The sequence below is a fragment of the Barbus barbus genome (assembly GCF_936440315.1).
Source record: "Barbus barbus genome assembly, chromosome: 35".
Classification (NCBI taxonomy): Eukaryota; Metazoa; Chordata; class Actinopteri; order Cypriniformes; family Cyprinidae; genus Barbus; species Barbus barbus.
In genome coordinates, this window is record NC_136763.1 from 1620753 (window position 1) to 1641285 (window position 20533).

At 34.1% G+C, this 20533-nt stretch overlaps 1 protein-coding gene across 4 annotated transcripts; it reads left to right on the plus strand.

Annotated features, from left to right (window-relative positions):
* Window positions 1–1053: 1053 nt before the first annotated feature.
* LOC306854872 (mitofusin-1-like) lies at window positions 1054–19623 on the plus strand (the record flags this gene model as incomplete). Of its 4 annotated transcripts, XM_079393156.1 has the most annotated exons (19): window positions 1090–1158; window positions 1792–1812; window positions 2272–2394; window positions 2528–2663; window positions 2740–2902; window positions 3095–3219; window positions 3861–3969; window positions 5616–5723; window positions 6521–6674; window positions 7659–7726; window positions 9745–9866; window positions 10064–10190; window positions 11114–11218; window positions 12111–12213; window positions 12476–12702; window positions 14928–15080; window positions 17009–17205; window positions 17407–17541; window positions 18939–19623. In XM_079393156.1, exons 3-19 carry the CDS (start codon window positions 2280–2282, stop codon window positions 19006–19008), a joined length of 2217 nt encoding a protein of 738 aa, XP_079249282.1. In that variant the 5' UTR covers window positions 1090–1158; window positions 1792–1812; window positions 2272–2279. The 4 variants fall into 4 exon arrangements, with proteins under 4 accessions (XP_079249280.1, XP_079249281.1, XP_079249282.1 ...); XM_079393154.1 differs by lacking the exon at window positions 1792–1812 and having other exon boundaries at window positions 1054–1181; XM_079393155.1 differs by lacking the exon at window positions 1792–1812 and having other exon boundaries at window positions 1060–1158.
* Between the last annotated feature and the right edge of the window lie 910 nt (window positions 19624–20533).

Below are 20533 nucleotides of genomic sequence, written 5' to 3' on the forward strand. Positions count from 1 at the left end.
ACACTCATTTATCATCATGCACTGGCATAAATAGCCTAATCATAAAGTATTGGCATAATTGTCAGGCGTTTGCTAAATATATGGTAGCAAATAGCATAATTATACAGAACGTTAATTAGGTAAAGCGATACACGAATTGAAAGGGGAAATAATAAAATATTATGTATGAAATAAATATAAAAATATAGCCCTAACAATTTAATATAACCTAATAATAATAATATACAATTATTAAATTAAATGTTTAATTTGAATAAAAATGTTTTATCCGGGTTGCTATTATCACGTAGGTTTGTTTATGCATTAAACTCGTGGCCACGAGAAAAATATGTTGTTCCCTCAACATAACATCTCGAGATTACAAGATAATATCATGTTCCCATGAATTAATATCTCCTGGCCACGACAAAACTAAGTGAACCGAAGACGACCCCTCCTGGGCACCGTATTATTCAGATTTTTGGAGGAATAGAAAATTGGTCCTGTGACACACATTTTGAAATTAGCATGCACTTCTGGTACTTTTATTTTGAAATAGCATGTACTTCTGGGGCTTTTATTTTGAAATATCATGCACTTCTGGGGCTTTTATTTTGAAATAGCATGCACTTCTGGGGCTTTTAATTTGAAATAGCATGCACTTCTGGGGCTTTTAATTTGAAATAGCGTGTACTTCTGGGGCTTTTAATTTGAAATAGCGTGTACTTCTGGGGCTTTTATTTTGAAATAGCATGCACTTCTGGGGCTTTTCATTTGAAATAGCATGCACTTCTGTGGCTTTTATTTTGAAATAACATGTACTTCTAGGGCTTTTAATTTGAAATAGCATGCACTTCTGGGGCTTTTATTTTGAAATAGCATGTACTTCTGGGGCTTTTAATTTGAAATAGCATGTACTTCTGGGCTTTTATTTTGAAATAGCATGTACTTCTGGGGCTTTTAATTTGAAATAGCATGTACTTCTGGGCTTTTATTTTGAAATAGCATGCACTTCTGTGGCTTTTATTTTGAAATAACATGTACTTCTGGGGCTTTTATTTTGAAATAGCATGTACTTCTGGGGCTTTTATTTTGAAATAGCATGTACTTCACGAGGTTGAGTGTAGCGGCTGTATCTGTTTGTCATGACAGGAGAGGATTTAATATTCCTGTGATTGGGTAAGTTCTGTGATTTAAGTTAAGTGTTTTACAACATTTAGAGTGATTATGCGATGATATCGATATAAAGAAGGCAAGAGAATGATTGAAATCAGATATTTATGATGAATATGCTGCGCTAAAGCTAAAGCTTATGTCACCTCTGCAAACATTTGACAGTTCAGATAACATTATTTAATCCTGATCATTACATCTGTGCTTTATTCATTATTATGGAGTTAACGTAAATAAATATACGTTTTAACAGGGTAGAGTTTATAAAATATAGTTTTTAAATAAATTACTTTCTAATCTCCTTTTCTGCTTTATACTCGTGTTTTTGATGAGATTTTATAAACATCGTGTTTAGATTTAATTTTGTTCTGTTTAGTGCTTGAATAATTAAGTTACTTTCACTTTTGTATTGCTGTGTGATGTTTGTATCATGTACTGTGTGGTGTCGTGGTAAAAACAGTGTTTACTGTGTTTATATACCATGTTTACTCAAACAATACACTGCTAATGTTAATATAATATAACTGCACATGTCCCAAAAACTGGTAATGCTATGATTCTGTTATTTGTTTGTTTGTTTGTTAATTAAAGGAGTTTCCAGATTTATTAACCTCGATAAAAATATTGTTTTATTTGCAGTTTTGGGCTCTGATGTGAAGAGTAAGTACATTTAATTTATAAATAAAATAATGAGAATGCATAATACAATCTCCTGAACTTGTCTCCTTTAGTAATTAATTTTAGTATACTATCATTATTAATGTACTACACTGTAAAAAAAAAAATATATAATTTATTTATTTTTACAGTGTATTATAGTTTTTATTCATATGTAGAATTTTATATTTTTATGACTTTTAAGTTATTTATTGTTTTAAATAGGTATATACTTTTTAATTATTATTATTTATTTTATTTCAGGTTTATTATTATTATTATTAGTACTTCAACTTAACCTAAACAAAAATAAGGCATGTTTTTAGTCAACTAGCTGAAATAAAATCACTCTTATTTCAGATCATGTTTCTTTTATTTCATGCGATGTATGGTTTTAGTTTCAGTTAACGATAATAACCCTGTTCCTGATCTCATGGGGTTTGTGAAATATTCTCCATGCAGGTGTAGACATGGAGCAGTCAGATCCTTCTCCGCTGAAGCGTTTTGTTCAGGCCAAAAAGAAGATCGGCGAGGTTTTTGAGCAGCTTTTGGTTTACGTTCAGGAGGGAACAGAGTTTGTTAAAGGTAAGCTGAATTTGATTTGAATTCGGTTTAAAAACATCCCACAGATCCTCCATAGACTTATATTAGAAAAGTTGCAAGGCTAAATATTGCAGTGTTGATATTTGCATGTGTTTTGTATCTTGTGTCTCAACAGAAACCTGTAATAATGAGTCACTGGAGAATATTGCAAACAAGACACAGCTGGATCAGATCGAGTCGTACACGAGCAAACTCTCCACCATTAAAGAGGTTTTAGCTCGCAGACACATGAAGGTGGCCTTTTTCGGCAGGTGGGTTTTGTGCTTGACCACAAGTTGCATCAAATAAGTGTTTCACCTCCATAAATGTTATAAATGTTAATTATAGAACAAGCAATGGTAAAAGCACGGTTGTCAACGCCATGCTGCGTGACCGTGTGCTGCCCAGCGGCATCGGACACACCACCAACTGCTTCCTCAGCGTGGAGGGCACGGATGAAGACAAGGCCTTTCTCAAGACCGAAGGCTCCGAGGAGGAGAAAAGCATCAAGGTGCGGACAAGAGCATTTGCTTCAATTGGACCCTATGATTTCTGGAAAACACAATTCTCTTATTATTACAATTTTAATAAATGTAACATTTTGTGAAAGTTTTATGAAATCGATTCATGAGATTAAAACAGGCACAAGCGTTACATTTGCTCAAATAATAGTGTCTTGAGTCCTGAAAGTATTTGTGTGCAGACGGTGAATCAGTTAGCTCACGCACTACATATGGATGAGAGTCTGGACGCTGGGTGTCTGGTCAAAGTGTTCTGGCCCAAAACAAAGTGTGCTCTCCTCAGAGACGACCTGGTTCTGGTGGACAGGTACGCTTCAGTCCCACTAAAGTCAAGTGTGTATGTTTAACATGCAGTAAATTAATCTGAAGATCCACCCATAATTACAATCCTAGTGCTATTAAGCTGGCAACAGCAGCACATCCTGAATAGAACTGATTATAATCGGGTGATTGACTTATTATTATAGTAGAAATACACCACCGTTGAACATTTTAGAAATCTGCATTTTTTAAGTATTTTCTGCTCATCAAGGCTGCATTTATTTGATCAAAAATACAGTAAAATTGTGAAATATTATTCCGTAGTTTTCAATGTGTAAATATCTGTAAAATATAATTTATTCCTGTGATCTGCAGCTGTATTTTCAGCATCATTACTGCAGTCTTCAGTGTCACATGATCTTCAGAAATCATAATAATATACTGATTTACTGATCAACAAACATTTCTGATTATTATCAATGTTGAACACAGTTGTGCTGCACTATATTTTTCTGGAAACTGTGCTATATTTCATTTTGTAGGATTCACAGATGAACAGAAAGTTCAAAAGAACAGCATTTATTGAACTAGAAATCTTTTGGAACATGTCTTTACTGTCACTTTTGATTAATTTAATGCATCCTTGCTGAATAAAAGTATGAATGACTCTTTCTGACTTTCTTTCAGTCCTGGCACTGACGTCACCACACAGCTGGACAGCTGGATCGACAAGTTCTGTCTGGACGCGGATGTGTTTGTGTTGGTGGCCAACTCTGAATCTACTCTAATGAACACGGTGAGCTGTTAGCATGCGGTGTGTGAAGCGTGACACAAACATTAATCAGACGGGTCTGGAGCGGCGAGGGCCGTCACATGCGGTGTAGTGTTTGTAGTGTGCTAATATGGGAAAGTATGCGGTGCAGGAGGGGTCGCTCAGAGTTTGGTTGCGTGCCGTTCAGAAGAATGTGTTTAGACTGAACTCTGCTTGTACCCACATGCTATCCCAGGATGCTTTGGGGGATTTTCCTAAAGGGCAGATAAACACCCCGTTATAAGTGATCAGGCAGATATCCTAGAACTTTTCTTCATGGAAAAACAGGCCAAAACCAAACTAGCTTTCTTTTATTTATTGTCTTATAATAGGAAAACAATCAATTGTACCAGACAAAGTAGCATGTAGTGTGTATACTGTGCACATTATTTTCGTATACTTGCAACACCCGATGCATTTGCCAAAATGTATAGAGTATACAACACCGATTAGTTTTCAGTCCATATATTCCAACCTCCTGGCTCCATTCTGATATTTAACACCCAGTTTGATGACATCTGCTCTACATTTCTTTCTTTTTTTATAGCTTGTGTCCTGTTTTACTTGGAAATAAAGCTAAGGTGTTTAGAAACACCGTTTGACATTGAGAATGGAACATAGTTAGGTCATGTGACAACAATGTTACATATGCAGGGATTTTAACAGATTAAATGAAGTATATAAAATGATATCTTGGAATGTTGCTGTAAATAAAAGTACAGTGAATAAGCATAAATATGTGAATTACATTTAGTAATTTTTTGGAAAAGAACATACCATGTGAAATATGAAATGTAGCAGACAACATAAAACAAATCAATGTCATAAAATATTTGAATACATCATGAAATATCGATTTATGCTGCATTTTAAGGTGCATTTCATTTGTATTTCACGTCCTTTTTTTACGTATGTTTTATATATGTTTATATATTTATGAATTAATTTATGCTTACATTTTATCATACTTACATAATTTATTAATTACAATGTTCCATGACTTATTTAATAATTTAATTATATATTTATTTAATTTAGTGTGTTAAACCCCTCCATATATGCATACTATTTTTAAAACACAAAGTTTGTCACTAAATGAATCAGTGTTATCTTAGTTTTTATTAATATTTTGAATTATATTTTATTTTTATATTTTATTTTATTTTAATTACAGTTAAAGTTTTTAGTACTTTTAATTTTGCAATTTTTATGCCTGTCTATATACTATATTTTGTTTGTTTGTTTTTTCCATTTCAGTTTTAGTTTTCAGTACATTAAGTTAAATCAAATTTAGCCTTGGAAACTAGCTGAAATAAAACAAGTTTAAGGGTTTTTATTTTATTTCAGATAAAGCTAATTGTGTTTCAAGTATTGCATTTTTTATGGTTTTATTTTAGCCCTGTTCTGAACAAGCCAATATTTCAAATATGTCCAAATATCAGTGTTTCAGATATTTCAAATTATTCCTCATTTGTTCCTGTACTTCTGTGTTTAAATGCATGTTCTTCATGCTCCAGACTCATTTAATGCTGTAGTGTGTGTGTGTGTGTGTGTGTGTGTGTGTTTGTGTTCAGTGTAGTCTTTCCATCACATGACCCCAGTGAACATGACCCCATTATTTCTTTTTAAAGGAGAAGCATTTCTTCCACAAGGTCAATGAACGCCTGTCAAAGCCCAACATCTTCATCCTGAACAACCGCTGGGACGCTTCTGCTGCCGAACCTGAATACATGGAGGACGTGAGTTTATTCAGCTCTCTACAGATGAGTGCTCCACCAGTATATATCACCTAGGCCAATATATCTGCCAATATTTGCCATTTATTAATTATCAGCATTGGCCGAGAAGTATTTCTGTTTGGTCAAAGAGTCAGAAGTGGGACTTTTATTTTGACAGTGCTGAGAAAGCATCAACAAATTTTCAATCCTTGGAAATGAAAGAAAAATGTAAATTTAAAAACTGTAAATAATCTTGTCGTTATTGACAAAATATTATTAAAAATGTCTTTATTTGTAAAAAATACTAGAATAGATTCACAGAATAAGAAGTTCCCATCTAAATAAATCTGTATATTTTACAGATAATATTTTTTCATATTTATTCATTTTCAAATTCTGATAATATAGTATAATAATTATAAATAATAAATACATTAGTATATTTTATGTAAAATAAATATAAATTCCATTTTAGCAATTGTTATGCATGTGTTTGTACTATCTTTAAATTAAGTACTGTGATATCGACATTCAAAAAAAGTCACCTAGTGATAAATCTAGTAACTTCTCGGATAAACCTTATCCAGTTTCCAAGATGTGCCAGTATGGCATCATCTAGCAACATATAGCGAGCAGACTTTAGTTAGTTTCCACTGAAAGTAGTTCATAAAGTGTGTATATCAGCCTTTATCAGTCTGAGATGTTGGCATTGGCATAGTTCATCAAAAAATCGATATCGGTCGACCACTACTACATGTTTACAAAATGAGCATATCTGTAAATATGTCACTGATTTGTGGTGGTTTTTATGGTCTCAGGTGAGAAAGCAGCACACGGACAGGTGCGTGAACTTCCTGGTGGAGGAGCTGAAGGTGGTGGATCACGCACAAGCACCGAATCGTATTTTCTTCGTATCGGCGAAGGAGGTGCTGAACTCGCGGATGCAGCGGGCGCAGGGTATGCCCGAGACGGGTAAGAGCGTGATCTTAAAGGGGTTCACAAGCCAGCATCACATCTAGCGGATGGGAATCAGATCTGGGTATTTACAAGAATTAAATGTTAAAAAAAAAGATAAAGATAACAAGTAAACACAACATGCAGTTTTTGAATGAAGCCCCCTAAAAAACCCTTCATTCAAAAACTGCATGTTGTGTTTACTTGTTATCTTTATCTTTTTTTTTTAACATTAAAGTGTGACAAACATGCAAAAAAATTTAAAAAAAATCAGGAAGGGGGCCAACACTTTTTCACACCACTGTATATACATACATACACAAATATACATGTGCTACTTATGACTGCTTTTGTGCTCCAGGGTCCCATATATATTAAAAAATATATAATATTATAACATTAAATTTATTTTATATATATATATATATATATATATATATATATATATATATATATATATATATATATATATATATATATATATATATATATATAAATAATATTAAAAACTGGCCCAAAATATATCGCTAATATCAATTTCAAAATATGTATATATTTGAATAAACATAAAAAAAAATATTTTTATACAAATATATTTTATAATAATATATTATAAATATATATTTTATTTTATTATATAAAATATATTTGTTTATTAAAATATATACATATTTTAAAATGGATATTAGCGATATACTTTTGGGCAATTTTTATGTATTTAATATCTTTTTCTTTCTTTTTGGCATAAAAAGAAATTCCCACTGCAAGCATGATCAAACAGTACAGTACATGGCTGACTGAAATATTTGTGAAAGCCACATTTGCAAACTCCTAAAGCGTTATTCAGACTGAGCGTGATTGTATTGCTAGATGTTTCATTGTTAGTTGTACTAATGGTTGCCCTAATGTTTTGGTGGGTTGCTCTACTGGTTTTCCTTTAACATGCAGTAAACATAATAAAAACAGGGCATAATAAAGATGATGTGCATTATGTGTTTATAGGAGGAGCTTTAGCTGAAGGGTTTCAGGAGCGACTGAAGGAGTTCCAGAACTTTGAGAGATCGTTTGAGGCAAGTGGCACAAACAGTGGGAACTCACCAGTTATATAAAAACAAAAAAGACCAAAAACAAATTTGTATTTAGTAGGTACCAATGGAATCTACAATAGAAATCCATCTCCATCTTTATTAATTTGCATCAGTATTAGTTTAATCTAGAGATTTGGATGATTAACTCATGTTTACAGTAAGCAGCGGGTGAAACCGTTTACAGTTTTGTATATGAGCTCAGATAAAGAGCTGAAACTGCATGATTATATACAGCATTATGAAGCTTGAGCCACTGGAAACTTATTAACCAGCACCAGTTATTTCAGAGAGTCCAGCTCTTGACACACTAATGCAGGAGTAGATGCTATTCTACAGGATAGAAAATATGACATATCCAGGTCATATTTCACCTCAAAATCAACATTGTATTTTACATAAAGAATATTAAGTGTATTACTAGAACTATTGAGATTGTGAGATGTTCAAAACATCCTAATGGTCCTAAAATTGGCTTTTTCTTTAAAATGAACAATATCATTTACTTTCTATTTTTTCTGCCAATTTTGGGGTTTTGTGCTTAAAAGGCTTTGTTAGATTCACAATCTCTCTCTCTATATAAATAAGTTCCTCATTTAGCAGATATTTTCATCCGAAGTGACTTACAAACATCATCTAGTCTGATTCTAGACAGGTGTTCCTCGTCTGTATCCCTCAGTCTGTGTCGTCATTGCTGAAGTCTAGATTTACTGAGGCGAGGACATTGGTTTCTTTAGTTGGGTTTGAATTTCTGTTTCACCCTCTTCTTTCTGTTCAGTTAGTATGGATGGACTTATTTTGCTGTATATTTCAGTTTCTTTATTTGCTGTATTCATACAAATGTGCTTTTGGTGATCCCTCAAATACAGTGAAGTCCACATTCAAATCTAGGGTTTTACATTTATGCATTTATGCATTTAGCAGATGCTTTTATACAAAGCTACTTCCAAAAGAGGAAAGAAAGCAGTATTTGTAATGGCAAAAAAATGTGATTAGCGATGTGAATGCAGTTTAAAGAATAATAAAATCCAGGTTTGCTTTGCTTGTTTTTAGGGTTGCACAATTTGGCCAAACCTTTGTGATAATATTGTGATTATATAAAATAATGATAATTATTATTACTAAATAAAAATATTACAATTATTAAAGAAAAACAAAAGAAGAAATAGTGCTATTGCACAATTTGGCCAAATTTTGTGATAATATTGTGATTATATAATAAAAAAATAAAATAAATAATATTACTAAATAAAACCAAAATATTCAATATTGCAATTGGACTAAGGCTGCACAATTTGGCCAAATTTTGTCATTCGTAATTTTGTGACTATATCAACACGATTATAAATTAATAATAATAATAATAATAAATATTATTCCTCAATAAAAATGTAAAAAATACAAAATAAAAACCAAAAACAAATAAAAAAGGTAAAATAAAACCCAAATGAGGATATAAATGATAAATATATCATATTTAATATAATATCTATTTATTTATTTTTAAACTTAATCCATTGAACTTATATTTTGATGCAACACCACATGAAGCCCTTAAAGCTTGTAAATGAAACATGCAGTGCAGAAATATAATTAATTCATAGCCTTTGTGATTTGATAATTGCAGTAAGCTACATAATGATTTTGGTTTTATTTTGATTAATCGTGCAGCCTTATTTGACTAGACATTTCATTTAAACCCATTAAATACTTTTAAGATACGTATTGAGACTTTTTGACCTCCTGTTGTTTTTATGTTTGCCTTTAGTGTTGATTGCAGTGTTTTATTGATATGATTTGCTTTTATGTTCATGCTACTGTGAGATGAAGTGGAGAGCCTCTGACGTTTAGGGTTCAGATTTGCTGCAGTTTTTGCTCTTAATTTGTTGTTTTAGTTTCACGCCTGCAGCAGGTTTGAACCTTTAACCCTTTGAAGTCGGCCATGAAGGCTCCTGTCACAGTAGTGTGTGTGTGTGTGTGTGTGTGTGTGCATGACCTCGCAGGAGTGTATCTCGCATTCAGCAGTGAAAACAAAGTTTGAGCAGCACACAATCAGAGCAAAGCAGATCACAGAAACAGTCAAAAACATCATGGATCAAATCAACATCGCCGCCGCGGACAAGAGGTGCGTCTGTTTCTCTTTACTTTGGGAATATTGTAGCAGAAGTTCCAGTAGCTACACAAGGAGAGCTGATTATTTTGAAGCGTTTCATATTTGAGATGAATCCAAAAAATCTTAACAGTTCAGTTATGAGTTTTATGTATATTAGCTTCCCATGTGATCATCTTTCATGCAATAACGTGTTTTATGTCTGATCTCAGGGTGGTTTCTCAGGAGGAGAGAGAGTATCTGATTGACCGACTGGATTTCGTCCGCAATCAACTCAATCTGCTCATCCAGGACATCAAGAGGAGAATCGAGGCCATCTCAGAGGAGGTCAAAGACCAGGTACACGTCAGAATAACTGCAGTCATATCTCCAGATGAACTCTTACTGGACTGAAGCAGCTCAGCTTTACTTGATTCTCCAATAATTTTCTAGTAAAATCAGTGCGTCTATACAGTGGTGTGAACAAGTGTTGGCCCCCTTCCTGATTTTTTTGCATGTTTGTCACACTTTAATGTTTCAGATCATCAAACTAATTTAAATATTAATCAAAGATAACACAAGTAAACACATGAAGTTTTTTATTATGAAGGGAAAACTAAATCCAAACCCACATTAAAGTGTGACAAACATGCAAAAAATAATAAATCAGGAAGGGGGCCAACACTTTTCCACACCACTGTAACTAGACTGTAATCAGAGGAGGACAGTACTGAAGTATTTTTACTGTACTCAAGTCAATTTAAAAAGTATCTAGTTTATCAGTGTTTTTCTTTTTCTTTAGAAAACGGTTTTCTTTGTTGTTTGTTTTACCTTTAATACTTAAGAACATTAAAAATGTAGTACTTTCTTGTACTCAAGTAAAACTTTGAATTACTTTTACTTGAGTAAAAGTAAGAAAGTAGTCGATTTCTAATATAATTTCGTATTAAATGGCATTTAATATGAAACGTAGTGCAGTAAAAAGTTCAATATTATGCTTTGGAATGTTGTGAAGTGTTCTAAAGAAAAACACTCTGCTTTAAAAGCACTTTTCAAGTGTCAGTACTTTATCAGAGTAAAAATACTTCTACTGTCCGCCTCTGACTGTAATATGTATTAAGCTATTTTTTGTACTTCTTGAACTTCCTTGTTAGACAGTCTTGCTTTCATGTGACTCGAAGGCTCTCGCTGCTGTTTATGGGTAATCTGACCAGTCTTTCAGCAGAGAGTCCAGAGCAGATTTAATGTTGTGTGAAGGATTGACTGTAGTTGGTGTGTTTCAGGTGTCGGACGCCATGGCAGAAGAGATCTGCCGTCTGTCTGTGCTCATAGATGAGTTTCATGCAGATTTCCACCCGTCACCACATGTGCTCAAAATCTACAAATCTGTGAGTGTCAGAATAGATCTGTCAAAATTAAATATATGAACAGAGCTGACCTACGACTAACTACATCTTTATATGTTTTTGTATTTGCATCACACTCGCAGTGCAATGTTTTTGGTCCAAAATCCTTTACATAGCTGCATATTAAACATCAAATGTAAAAAAAAAAAGAAATATAACAATTTATATTATTAAAATTACTGCTGTCAAACAATTAATCGCATCCAAAATAAGTTTTTGTTTACATAATGTGTGTACTGTGTATATTTATTATGTATATATAAATAAACACACATACAGTATATATTTTGAAAACATTTACATGTATTTATATTTATATAATTTATATTACAGATAAATATATATTATATATAATATAATTGTTTTTTAATGTATATATTTAATGAAAATATGTTAGGTTTATATATTAAATATTTATATTATGTTAAATATATGTGTGTGTGTTTATATAGATATAATATTTTGGATTTGATTAATCGCGATTAAACATTTGACAGCACTAATTACAATATATAATAAAAATATTAGATTTTTTTTAGCACCAGGACTTGTGCATGTGTGTAGATAAACACTATTGTCTAATATGTATATATTAGATATTATATAATTTATATTAAAATAATTTTGTATATAATTGCATATAATATTTCTGTTTTTGTATATGTATGTATATTATTATTTATTTATTGAGTTTCTTTTTTTTTTTAAATGTATTTATTTTTTGCTTCAGAAATCTCATTCAGTACCTGGTCTTTTATATGTGTATGAAATGTTAGTTTTTTTCCCCATAGTATTTATTATTTTAGTTTGTTTTTGTAGCTTTAGAAATGATCATCTCATTCAGTACCTGATCTGATCTGTTCGTCTTTTGCAGGATCTTCTCAACCACATCGAGAAGGGCATGGGCAAGAATCTGGCCTTCCGTTGTTCCAGTGCAGTAAATGCCTCCGTTCAGTCGTCTCAGCAAGACATGATGGGTATGTGAGAACAGGTCCTGGACAGACAGTGACCTGCGTTTGATATTGAAACACCAGCAGGTGACAATCCTATTAATAGACCATCTCTGATAATGGGTGTTGCTAATAGAATTCTTTACAAAGGTTAGTATGTACTTGATTGTTATTATTCCGTTGGTGCCAATCAGCTGTAGCAACGCTAAACCATAAAACCAGTCTCTAGACAGTTTATAGAGTGATACATGAGTGTGTTTAGTAATATACCTGCCTATTGTGCTTCCAGAGTGTCTGAAGCCTCTGCTGCCCTCTGCTGCCCAGAGCCAGCTCCACATGCTCATTCCCAGCAGGAAGTTTGAGCTCAGCTACGACCTCAACTGTGCCACACTCTGCTCAGACTTCCAGGAGAACATCGAGTTCCAGTTCTCTTTAGGCTGGACTGCGCTGGTCCATCGTTTCCTAGGTCCTGTCAACGCCAGACGTGCCTTGATGCTGGTGGATCAGACCCTACCGGTACATAAATGTATCTCAGTGGTAACGCAGATTTCTGATTTATTTATTTAGTCATTTAGCAGATGCTTTTATCCAAAGCGACTTACTAATGAGGACATAAGAAGCAATCAAAACCAGCAAATATATATATATATATATATATATATATATATATATATATATATATATATATATATATATATATATATATATATATATATATATATATTTTAATAAAAATACATATATAGATAAAATAAAATTAGAATAGAGAGTGCTAGAGTTAGAGGGTCGAGTAAAGATGGAACAGATGAGTTTTTAGCCATTTCTTGAAGATGGGTAAGGATTCAGCTGCTCGGATTGAGTTGGGCAGGTCATTCCACCAGATGGGAACAGTTCATGAAAAAGTCCATGGTGGCATATCCATAGGTGGATGTTGAAGTCTCCAAGTAAGACTAAGGGAGTACCATCCTCAGGAAAGGTAGAGAGCAAATCGAATTCTTCCACAAAGTTACCTAGTGATCCTGGAGGATGATAATGAGGATGATATAATCGGTAGAGTCGATGGTCTTTACACTCTTCGGTCTTCACACGAGGAGGGCTTTACACGTCGGCTGCCGCGGTATATTAACCTTTTTTTTTTTATACCCATCTAACAAATCACTATTAGAATTCAGCTCAACCCACTTTCCTGTTTATCACTAAAAATGTTCAAGCAAGTGCAGACACTGACAAGATACGAGATACAGTATGAGACCAAACGAGATTTCAGCAACTCTCAACACAGTAAACAAAATACATATATACAGTAAAGATACATGGAGATGCTTGTGTGAACTTACATTTACATTTATTCATTTATCTGACGCTTTTATCCAAAGCGACTTACAATTGCTATATTTGTCAGAGGTCGCACGCCTCTGGAGCAACTAGGGGTTAAGTGTCTTGCTCAGGGACACATTGGTGTCTCACAGTGGATTCGAACCCGGGTCTCTCACACCAAAGGCATGTGTCTTATCCACTGCGCCATCACCACCCCTATACCTTCAGAACTTGACCTTCAGCCTCCATGTTTGGGTCTGAATTTAAGTTTTTAACTCTTGAAAAATGTTGCCAGCCACCACCAGTGTTTTTGCTGATTTTCTTTCAAATTTAATTGCCCCCAGAATATTTTGTTGTATGACTATCTGAACATGCAATACTTTAAAATAAAGATCAGACCCTCTACTTTCAAAAAACAAATCCGTTTTATTCTAGCCTCAGGCATTGTTTTTTTATCAACACTTGAATGTAGGTAGGTTTCATAAAAAAAGCAACATTTTGAGCAAAAAGCTGAGAAAATCGCATTTTTATCAAATACTACATCTGGATCATATTCAGTAATATTATCAAAGCAAAGATGCAGTAGATTACTTCCAAAATGCAAATTCTTGGCCGAAGGCTGAACACTAAACACAGTGTTTCGTGTTTTTTTTTTTCCCATATATTTTGCCAATTTTTTTCACCATTGCATAAATTAAATAGCCAAAAATGCTTTTTACTGTTTTGTCTTGCTTTTCAAAGATAAAATCAATTGCAAAACAACAATATAAAAATATTTACTTAACACAGTCCTTGCTTTTCTCAGCTTTTATTTTGGCAGAAAATCTTTTTGCAACAACAGCAGATTTATGAATTATTCTCATTATGAATTTGGGAAGATATTTGTTGCACGCATCGCATTGTCACATGCCTTTACAAAATCATAATGTTACTGAGCACCTGATGAGAGACACTGTTTGAGTGCAGATTTTCCTCGCGCTTTGGACCTTGGCTTACATGCAGATAGTGCCACGAGCTCCTCATTGCTGTCAGATTACATGCAATTCGTGCATGTGTTAGAAAACTTAACGTTCTGCATTTTATTTACTAATTGTTTGAGGCCATTTCGAGATTTCAACCATCATACATTAACCAGCAACTCATCAAATACATGCGATGCAGAGCTAAACGGTCGGTGCTTGTAAGGATTTTTGCATCTTTCTCGGACAGTTTTAAATGCTTCCACACTGCCGACAGGTTTGCTGCATTAGTGTGCGCCTCTATTTGATCGCATCACGCCATTGTTCAGTACAATTTATTCTGTCTTTTTGCTTATTTGGCCAAACACAGAAAGAGCTTTTTTTGCTATTTTCAGCCGAACAATTTCGGCTGCCAAACATTTGGTGCATACCTATTTTAATGGTCTATTGTTGTTTTTTACTCAGCTGACGGCGCCAAGCACCCCTTCGGCCCCAGCGGCGGCTCAGTCTCAGAATCAGCAATCACTGGTGCAGGAAGAGCTCATGATGTCCATGGTGAACAACCTGGCCTCGGTCACCTCCCGCACGTCTATGAGCGTGATCATCGTTGGAGGAGTGGTGAGAATTATCTCAATGCTTTTCATTAATGCTTTTAACCAAGCAACTGGGTGAAAGAAATCCATAAATGATGAAGAGACAAAATATTAAATGCCATGGATGTACAGTGGCATGCGAAAATTTGGGAACCCCTTGCAGAAAATGTGAATAATTTTAACAAAATAAGAGAGATCATACAAAATGCATGTAATTTGTTTTATTTAGTACTGTCATGAGTAAGATATTTTACATAATCTTTGTTCTTAATACTGTGTGTGGTTACCTGGATGATCTACGACTGTTTTTTGTTTTGTGATGGTTGTTCATGAGTCCCTTGTTTGTCCTTCAGAAAAATCCTCCATGTCCAGCAGATTCTTCAGTTTTCCAGCATCTTTTGCATATTTGAACCCTTTCCAGCAGTGACTGTATGTTTTTGAGATCCATCTTTTCACGCTGAGGATGATTGAGGGACTAACAATTAAAAAGGTTCAAACATTCACTGATGCTCCTGAAGGAAACACGATGCATTAAGAGCCGGGGGGTGAAAATCAAGGTAAATTGTACTTAATTTGTCTTCCAGGAAACATGCAAGTATCTTCTGTTGCTTCCGAAGGGTAGTACTAAATGGAGAAAAAAGATATTTCAACAAAATGAGAAAAATTTGGACTTCTTCACCCTGGATCTTAATGCATCGTGTTTCCTTCTGGAGCATCAGGGAATGTTTGAACGTCTCAGAATCATACAGTCACTGCTGGAAAGGGTTAAAATATGCAAAAGATGCTGTAAAACTGAAGAATCTGCAGGACATGGAGGATTTTTCTGAAGAACAGTGCTCAGTTTAACTGTTCAGAACAAACAAGGGACTCATGGACAGCCATCACAAAACAAAAAACAGTCGTAGATCATCCACGTAACCACACACAGTATTAAGAACTAAGGGTTCACAAACTTTTGAAGGGGGTTATTTTAATTTCATCTTTTTTTTTTATTTTTTGTCTTGTATATGTAAACATCTCTTATGTAAAATATCTTACTCAGGACAGTACTAAATAAAAAATAACATGCATTTTGTATGATCTCTTATTTTGTTAAAATTATTCAAATTTTCACAGATTCTGCAAGGGGTTCCCAAACTTTCGCATGCCACTGTATATTTACAGAGTAATCCACAATTTTGTAGAGGGGGGTCAAAATGAGATTCCGAGCCAAATTACAGGAGGCGTAAAATGACCGTAGAAGGATGGCAGCATCATTGTTATTTTTACACAGAGATTGCTAGCTCTATTAGTAAATTCTGTTGATTTTAGCAATCTTTATTGCATTACAGTTCAAAAATGGGAAAAAGCACTTTTCACATTTTTTCCCCCAAATTTTGCATGCCTGTAACTCAGATGAACTTAAAAATTAACATTTGTTAAACCAAAATCTAAAAAGATATTAAGTATTTAATACTTATTGAGTTACAGCCATGCAAACTTTGTAGAAAAGAACACAAATAGTGTTTTTTCCCATTTTTGAATGGTTACCATTGGCATATAATGCAACAGATTGCTACAATCAACAGATTTTACAAATAGAACTACCAATCTGTAAAAATAACAATGATTCTGCCATCTATCTGAAGTTATTTCCCACCTCCTGTAATTTGGCTCCAAATCTCATTTTGACCCCCTCTACAAAATAGTTGATAACATCCATGATGACATTGAATATTTTGGCTATTTATGTGTTTTTTTATCCAGGTAGGTTTCTGAAATTTGGTTGATTTCACACAGAATGACCCAGCTGCGAATTTGTGATACCAACTTGTACCCGTTGCGAAATTCCCAATTCCCGATCCCAAAATGCCCACAAAACTCCCCAGATGACTGTAAATGTGACGTTAACTTCCCATGGGTTGGAAATGAATGCATTGTTATTGAAGCTCATGACTCTTTGCCTTCTGTTAGGTGTGGCGAACAGTTGGCTGGCGTATGATCGCTCTCTCCATGAGTTTGTACGGCATGCTGTACCTGTTTGAAAGACTCACCTGGACCACCAAGGCCAAGGAAAGAGCTCTGAAGAAACAGTTTGTGGATTACGCCACCGAGAAACTTCAAATGATCATCAGTTTCACCAGCTCAAACTGCAGCCACCAAGTGCAGCAGTAAGTGTTTTGACATCAGAGTTTGGTCCGTGATGAAGTTGTTGTCCATGTTTGGATGCAGAAACACCAGTATGAATATGTTTATACTCCATGTGGACTATACAGTCGTTTTGAGATGAATACACTGCTATTGATGACATTCACTGCAGCTCAAGTGCAAGTAGAAAACGATGTTAAAGTGTTCTTGTGTGTCTGATACAGAGAAATCGCCAGCACATTCGCTCGCCTCTGCCAGCAAGTCGATATCACCCAGAAGGACCTGGAGAATGACATCCAACGCCTCACTGACAAGATCCAGAAGCTGGAAACTGTACAGAACCGATCTAAAGTGCTCAGGTCAGTGTTGGGGAGTAACTAGTCACATGTAACGGAATTACGTCATTTAATGACTAATTTTAAGGTGTCGTAATACAGAGTTATTACCTAATTAAGTGCTTCATAGTAGCCGTTGTACTTACATGAAACAAAATGCACTTATCATGTAACTAAGTTATGGAACAGCCTGTACTTACAGTTTGTAACTATATAGATGTTATAGACAGCTACTGTTACACATATGTAACAAACCGAGTCTGTTACACAGCTACTAGTACACTAAAGTACAATCTTGATACACTTTATTTTAAGTAGCTTATGTCTGTGTACTTGCATTTATAATTACGTTGTATAAAGTCTGCAACACATGTAACAATCTTTTGGTTACATAAGTAGCTGTGTAACAGACTCGGTCTGTAACATATGTGTAACAGTAGCTGTCTATAACATCTATATAATTACAAACTGTAAGTACAGGCTGTTCCATAACTTACTTGCATGATAAGTGCATTTTGTTTCATGTAAGTACAACGGCTACTACTAAGTACTTAATTAGGTAATTACTCTGTATTATGACACCTTAAAATAAAGTGTTACCTCATAATGTAACTGTAATTAGTTACTGAGAAAATGTGTAATTAAATTAGTTACTTATGTAAATGTTAAAGATTACAAAGGGGGTTACATCTGAATATTTTCACACACATACAGATTGATTTCTTTCATAAATTTCAGTGATTTGTATAAAATATGAGACAGTAATGTTTCAGGAGTTTAGGACACATGCTTATTTGATAACTGTTTTATTTCCTGTTTGGGTTTATGTATATGCTCGCTGATCTATAATACAGAACATTTATGTAGATCAGTGTATATGCTTTATTTACTAATTAAAGATTTTAACTTCAAAAACAGTATCATAGCTATTAAACTATATCTTATGATTTTAAATCTGTATTTAACCACAGAATGATCTCAGAGTAAATATATCTGCTAAAGTCTGATTCTGTGGTGGCTGTGCTTTAAAATTTAATTATTATAATCATAATTAAAGAAGGATTCTGAGAGTAATCAGTGTTAAATACTACTGTAAAGTTAACCCTGCCTGCTTTACATGCTTCATAATGAATGACATTTGTTACAAATTTAGAAATGTAATCAGTTACATTAATAAAGTAATTGAAATAGTTACACTATTACATTTTAAATACGGTAACTTATTACATTTCCAAAGTAACCTTCCCAATGTTTGAGCCACCACTAATGATAGAGTATTTAGACTCCATATCCACTTAACAAATGCATCTGGAGACTTCTGTATTTCTGTCAAGCTTTGAGTCACACAAGTGACATTTTCCACATCTCTTATATCAGTCGTTTTGAGGAGTTTGTAATAATAGACACATTTCCTTTCCTAGACATAAAGCCACGGCTCTAGAAAAGCAGTTGGAGGATTTCAGCTCCCTGTATCTTCGTCCTCAACCCTGATTCTGTTCACACGGACCCTCAGCTCCTTCCAGAGAGTGATGTAACTCGTGAATACTGTACGCCCTGCTGTTTAGGGAATTCTCAACTCACCAGATGTTGCGAGGAATGCAAGGGGAAAAAGTTACTTGTAGTTAAAATTTGTATTCTTGAATTAAAGCTGGTTTCAGTGCTGTTTTGTTTGAGGTTTTTCTGTACAGATATTCAGTTTCAAACACTGAACAAACACTATTTTGTGAACTGTGAAGCTGCCCTATTAACAAAGCATGAGGGTAAAAAGCTGGAACTTAATGGAATCAGTTATGCTGTTCAGGTTCAGCCCAATGAAGGAGTCAAACTTTATTTCTTACACTCAGCCTTTTTCATGTCATCAGACAGGGAATTCAGATTTTGTAGATATGCCTTTTGATCACAAAGCCCATTTTATATACGTTCCTTGGTAGCAGTTTGAATCAGTATAACCCAGTATTAAAATTATTTTCATGAACTTGCTGTTATTTCTAAACGTATGTAAATGTAATATACTGAAAATAATAAAAAGGTTAAAAGTCTTCCCTTTCAATAAGTTTCTCCTGTGTAGTAAAAAAAATAAAACATTACTGTGTTAAAGAAACTCTACATTTTGTGTTTGTATGTTCTCTTGACAATTATATCAGTGAATTTTGATATAGACATTAAAATGAACATAATGGCAACATATTAAGCTGCTGTTGTAAGATGACAAAAACAGGACGAGCGGGATCTTCCAATATGAATCAGGTAAGTGACGGAAGTGCATGCTTTCGCTTCTCTCGTTCCCTCAAAAGATAGTTTACCTTTGAGAGAAACGCCTGTGAAAAACCATCTACAATTGATTCAATGTTTTGATCAGTCTTTTGTTCTCAGTTGAAAACGGCATGTAATGTAACTTGGATATACATCCAAAACATCCATATTTAATCTAATTACACAAGTTTAAGAGACAAATGAGACCGAACATATCAAGATGTGGTTAAAAGTCTTTTTATTGGTTACAATATCAGTGTATGGCAGCATTATCACCAGGTTACTTTACAAATACGAAAAAGTTGAGAAACAATGTTATTAAAAATGATTATTTGAAAATATGGCACTGTGAAAGCACACAAGGCACCACACTCCTGGTTTTATTGGCCCAAAAGAAAAAATTATGAAGTTTTCAAATCGAGCCAAATGTATATTATGAATACTTAACACCGGGGTGCTAACATGGACTGTAATACGAAAATGTTCGTTTGTTGCAAGTTTGAGTGGTTTGGAAATAACTGGTAAAAACAAAAAAACCCTAAACGATTTTGGAAACGTCATCCATGGTTTTCATTAAAGCTCTGAAAGACTACATCAGCCACTCTTATAGCAGCTATATGTTAAAAATGCAGATTTCAGCTCATCCAGAAACAACCACTCAAATCTTCAACATGATCATAAAACAACCACAAAAAGAATTACTGATTGGCAACCTCTACAGTACCAACAATAGAAATCTGACGAGTCTAAACAATACTAAACA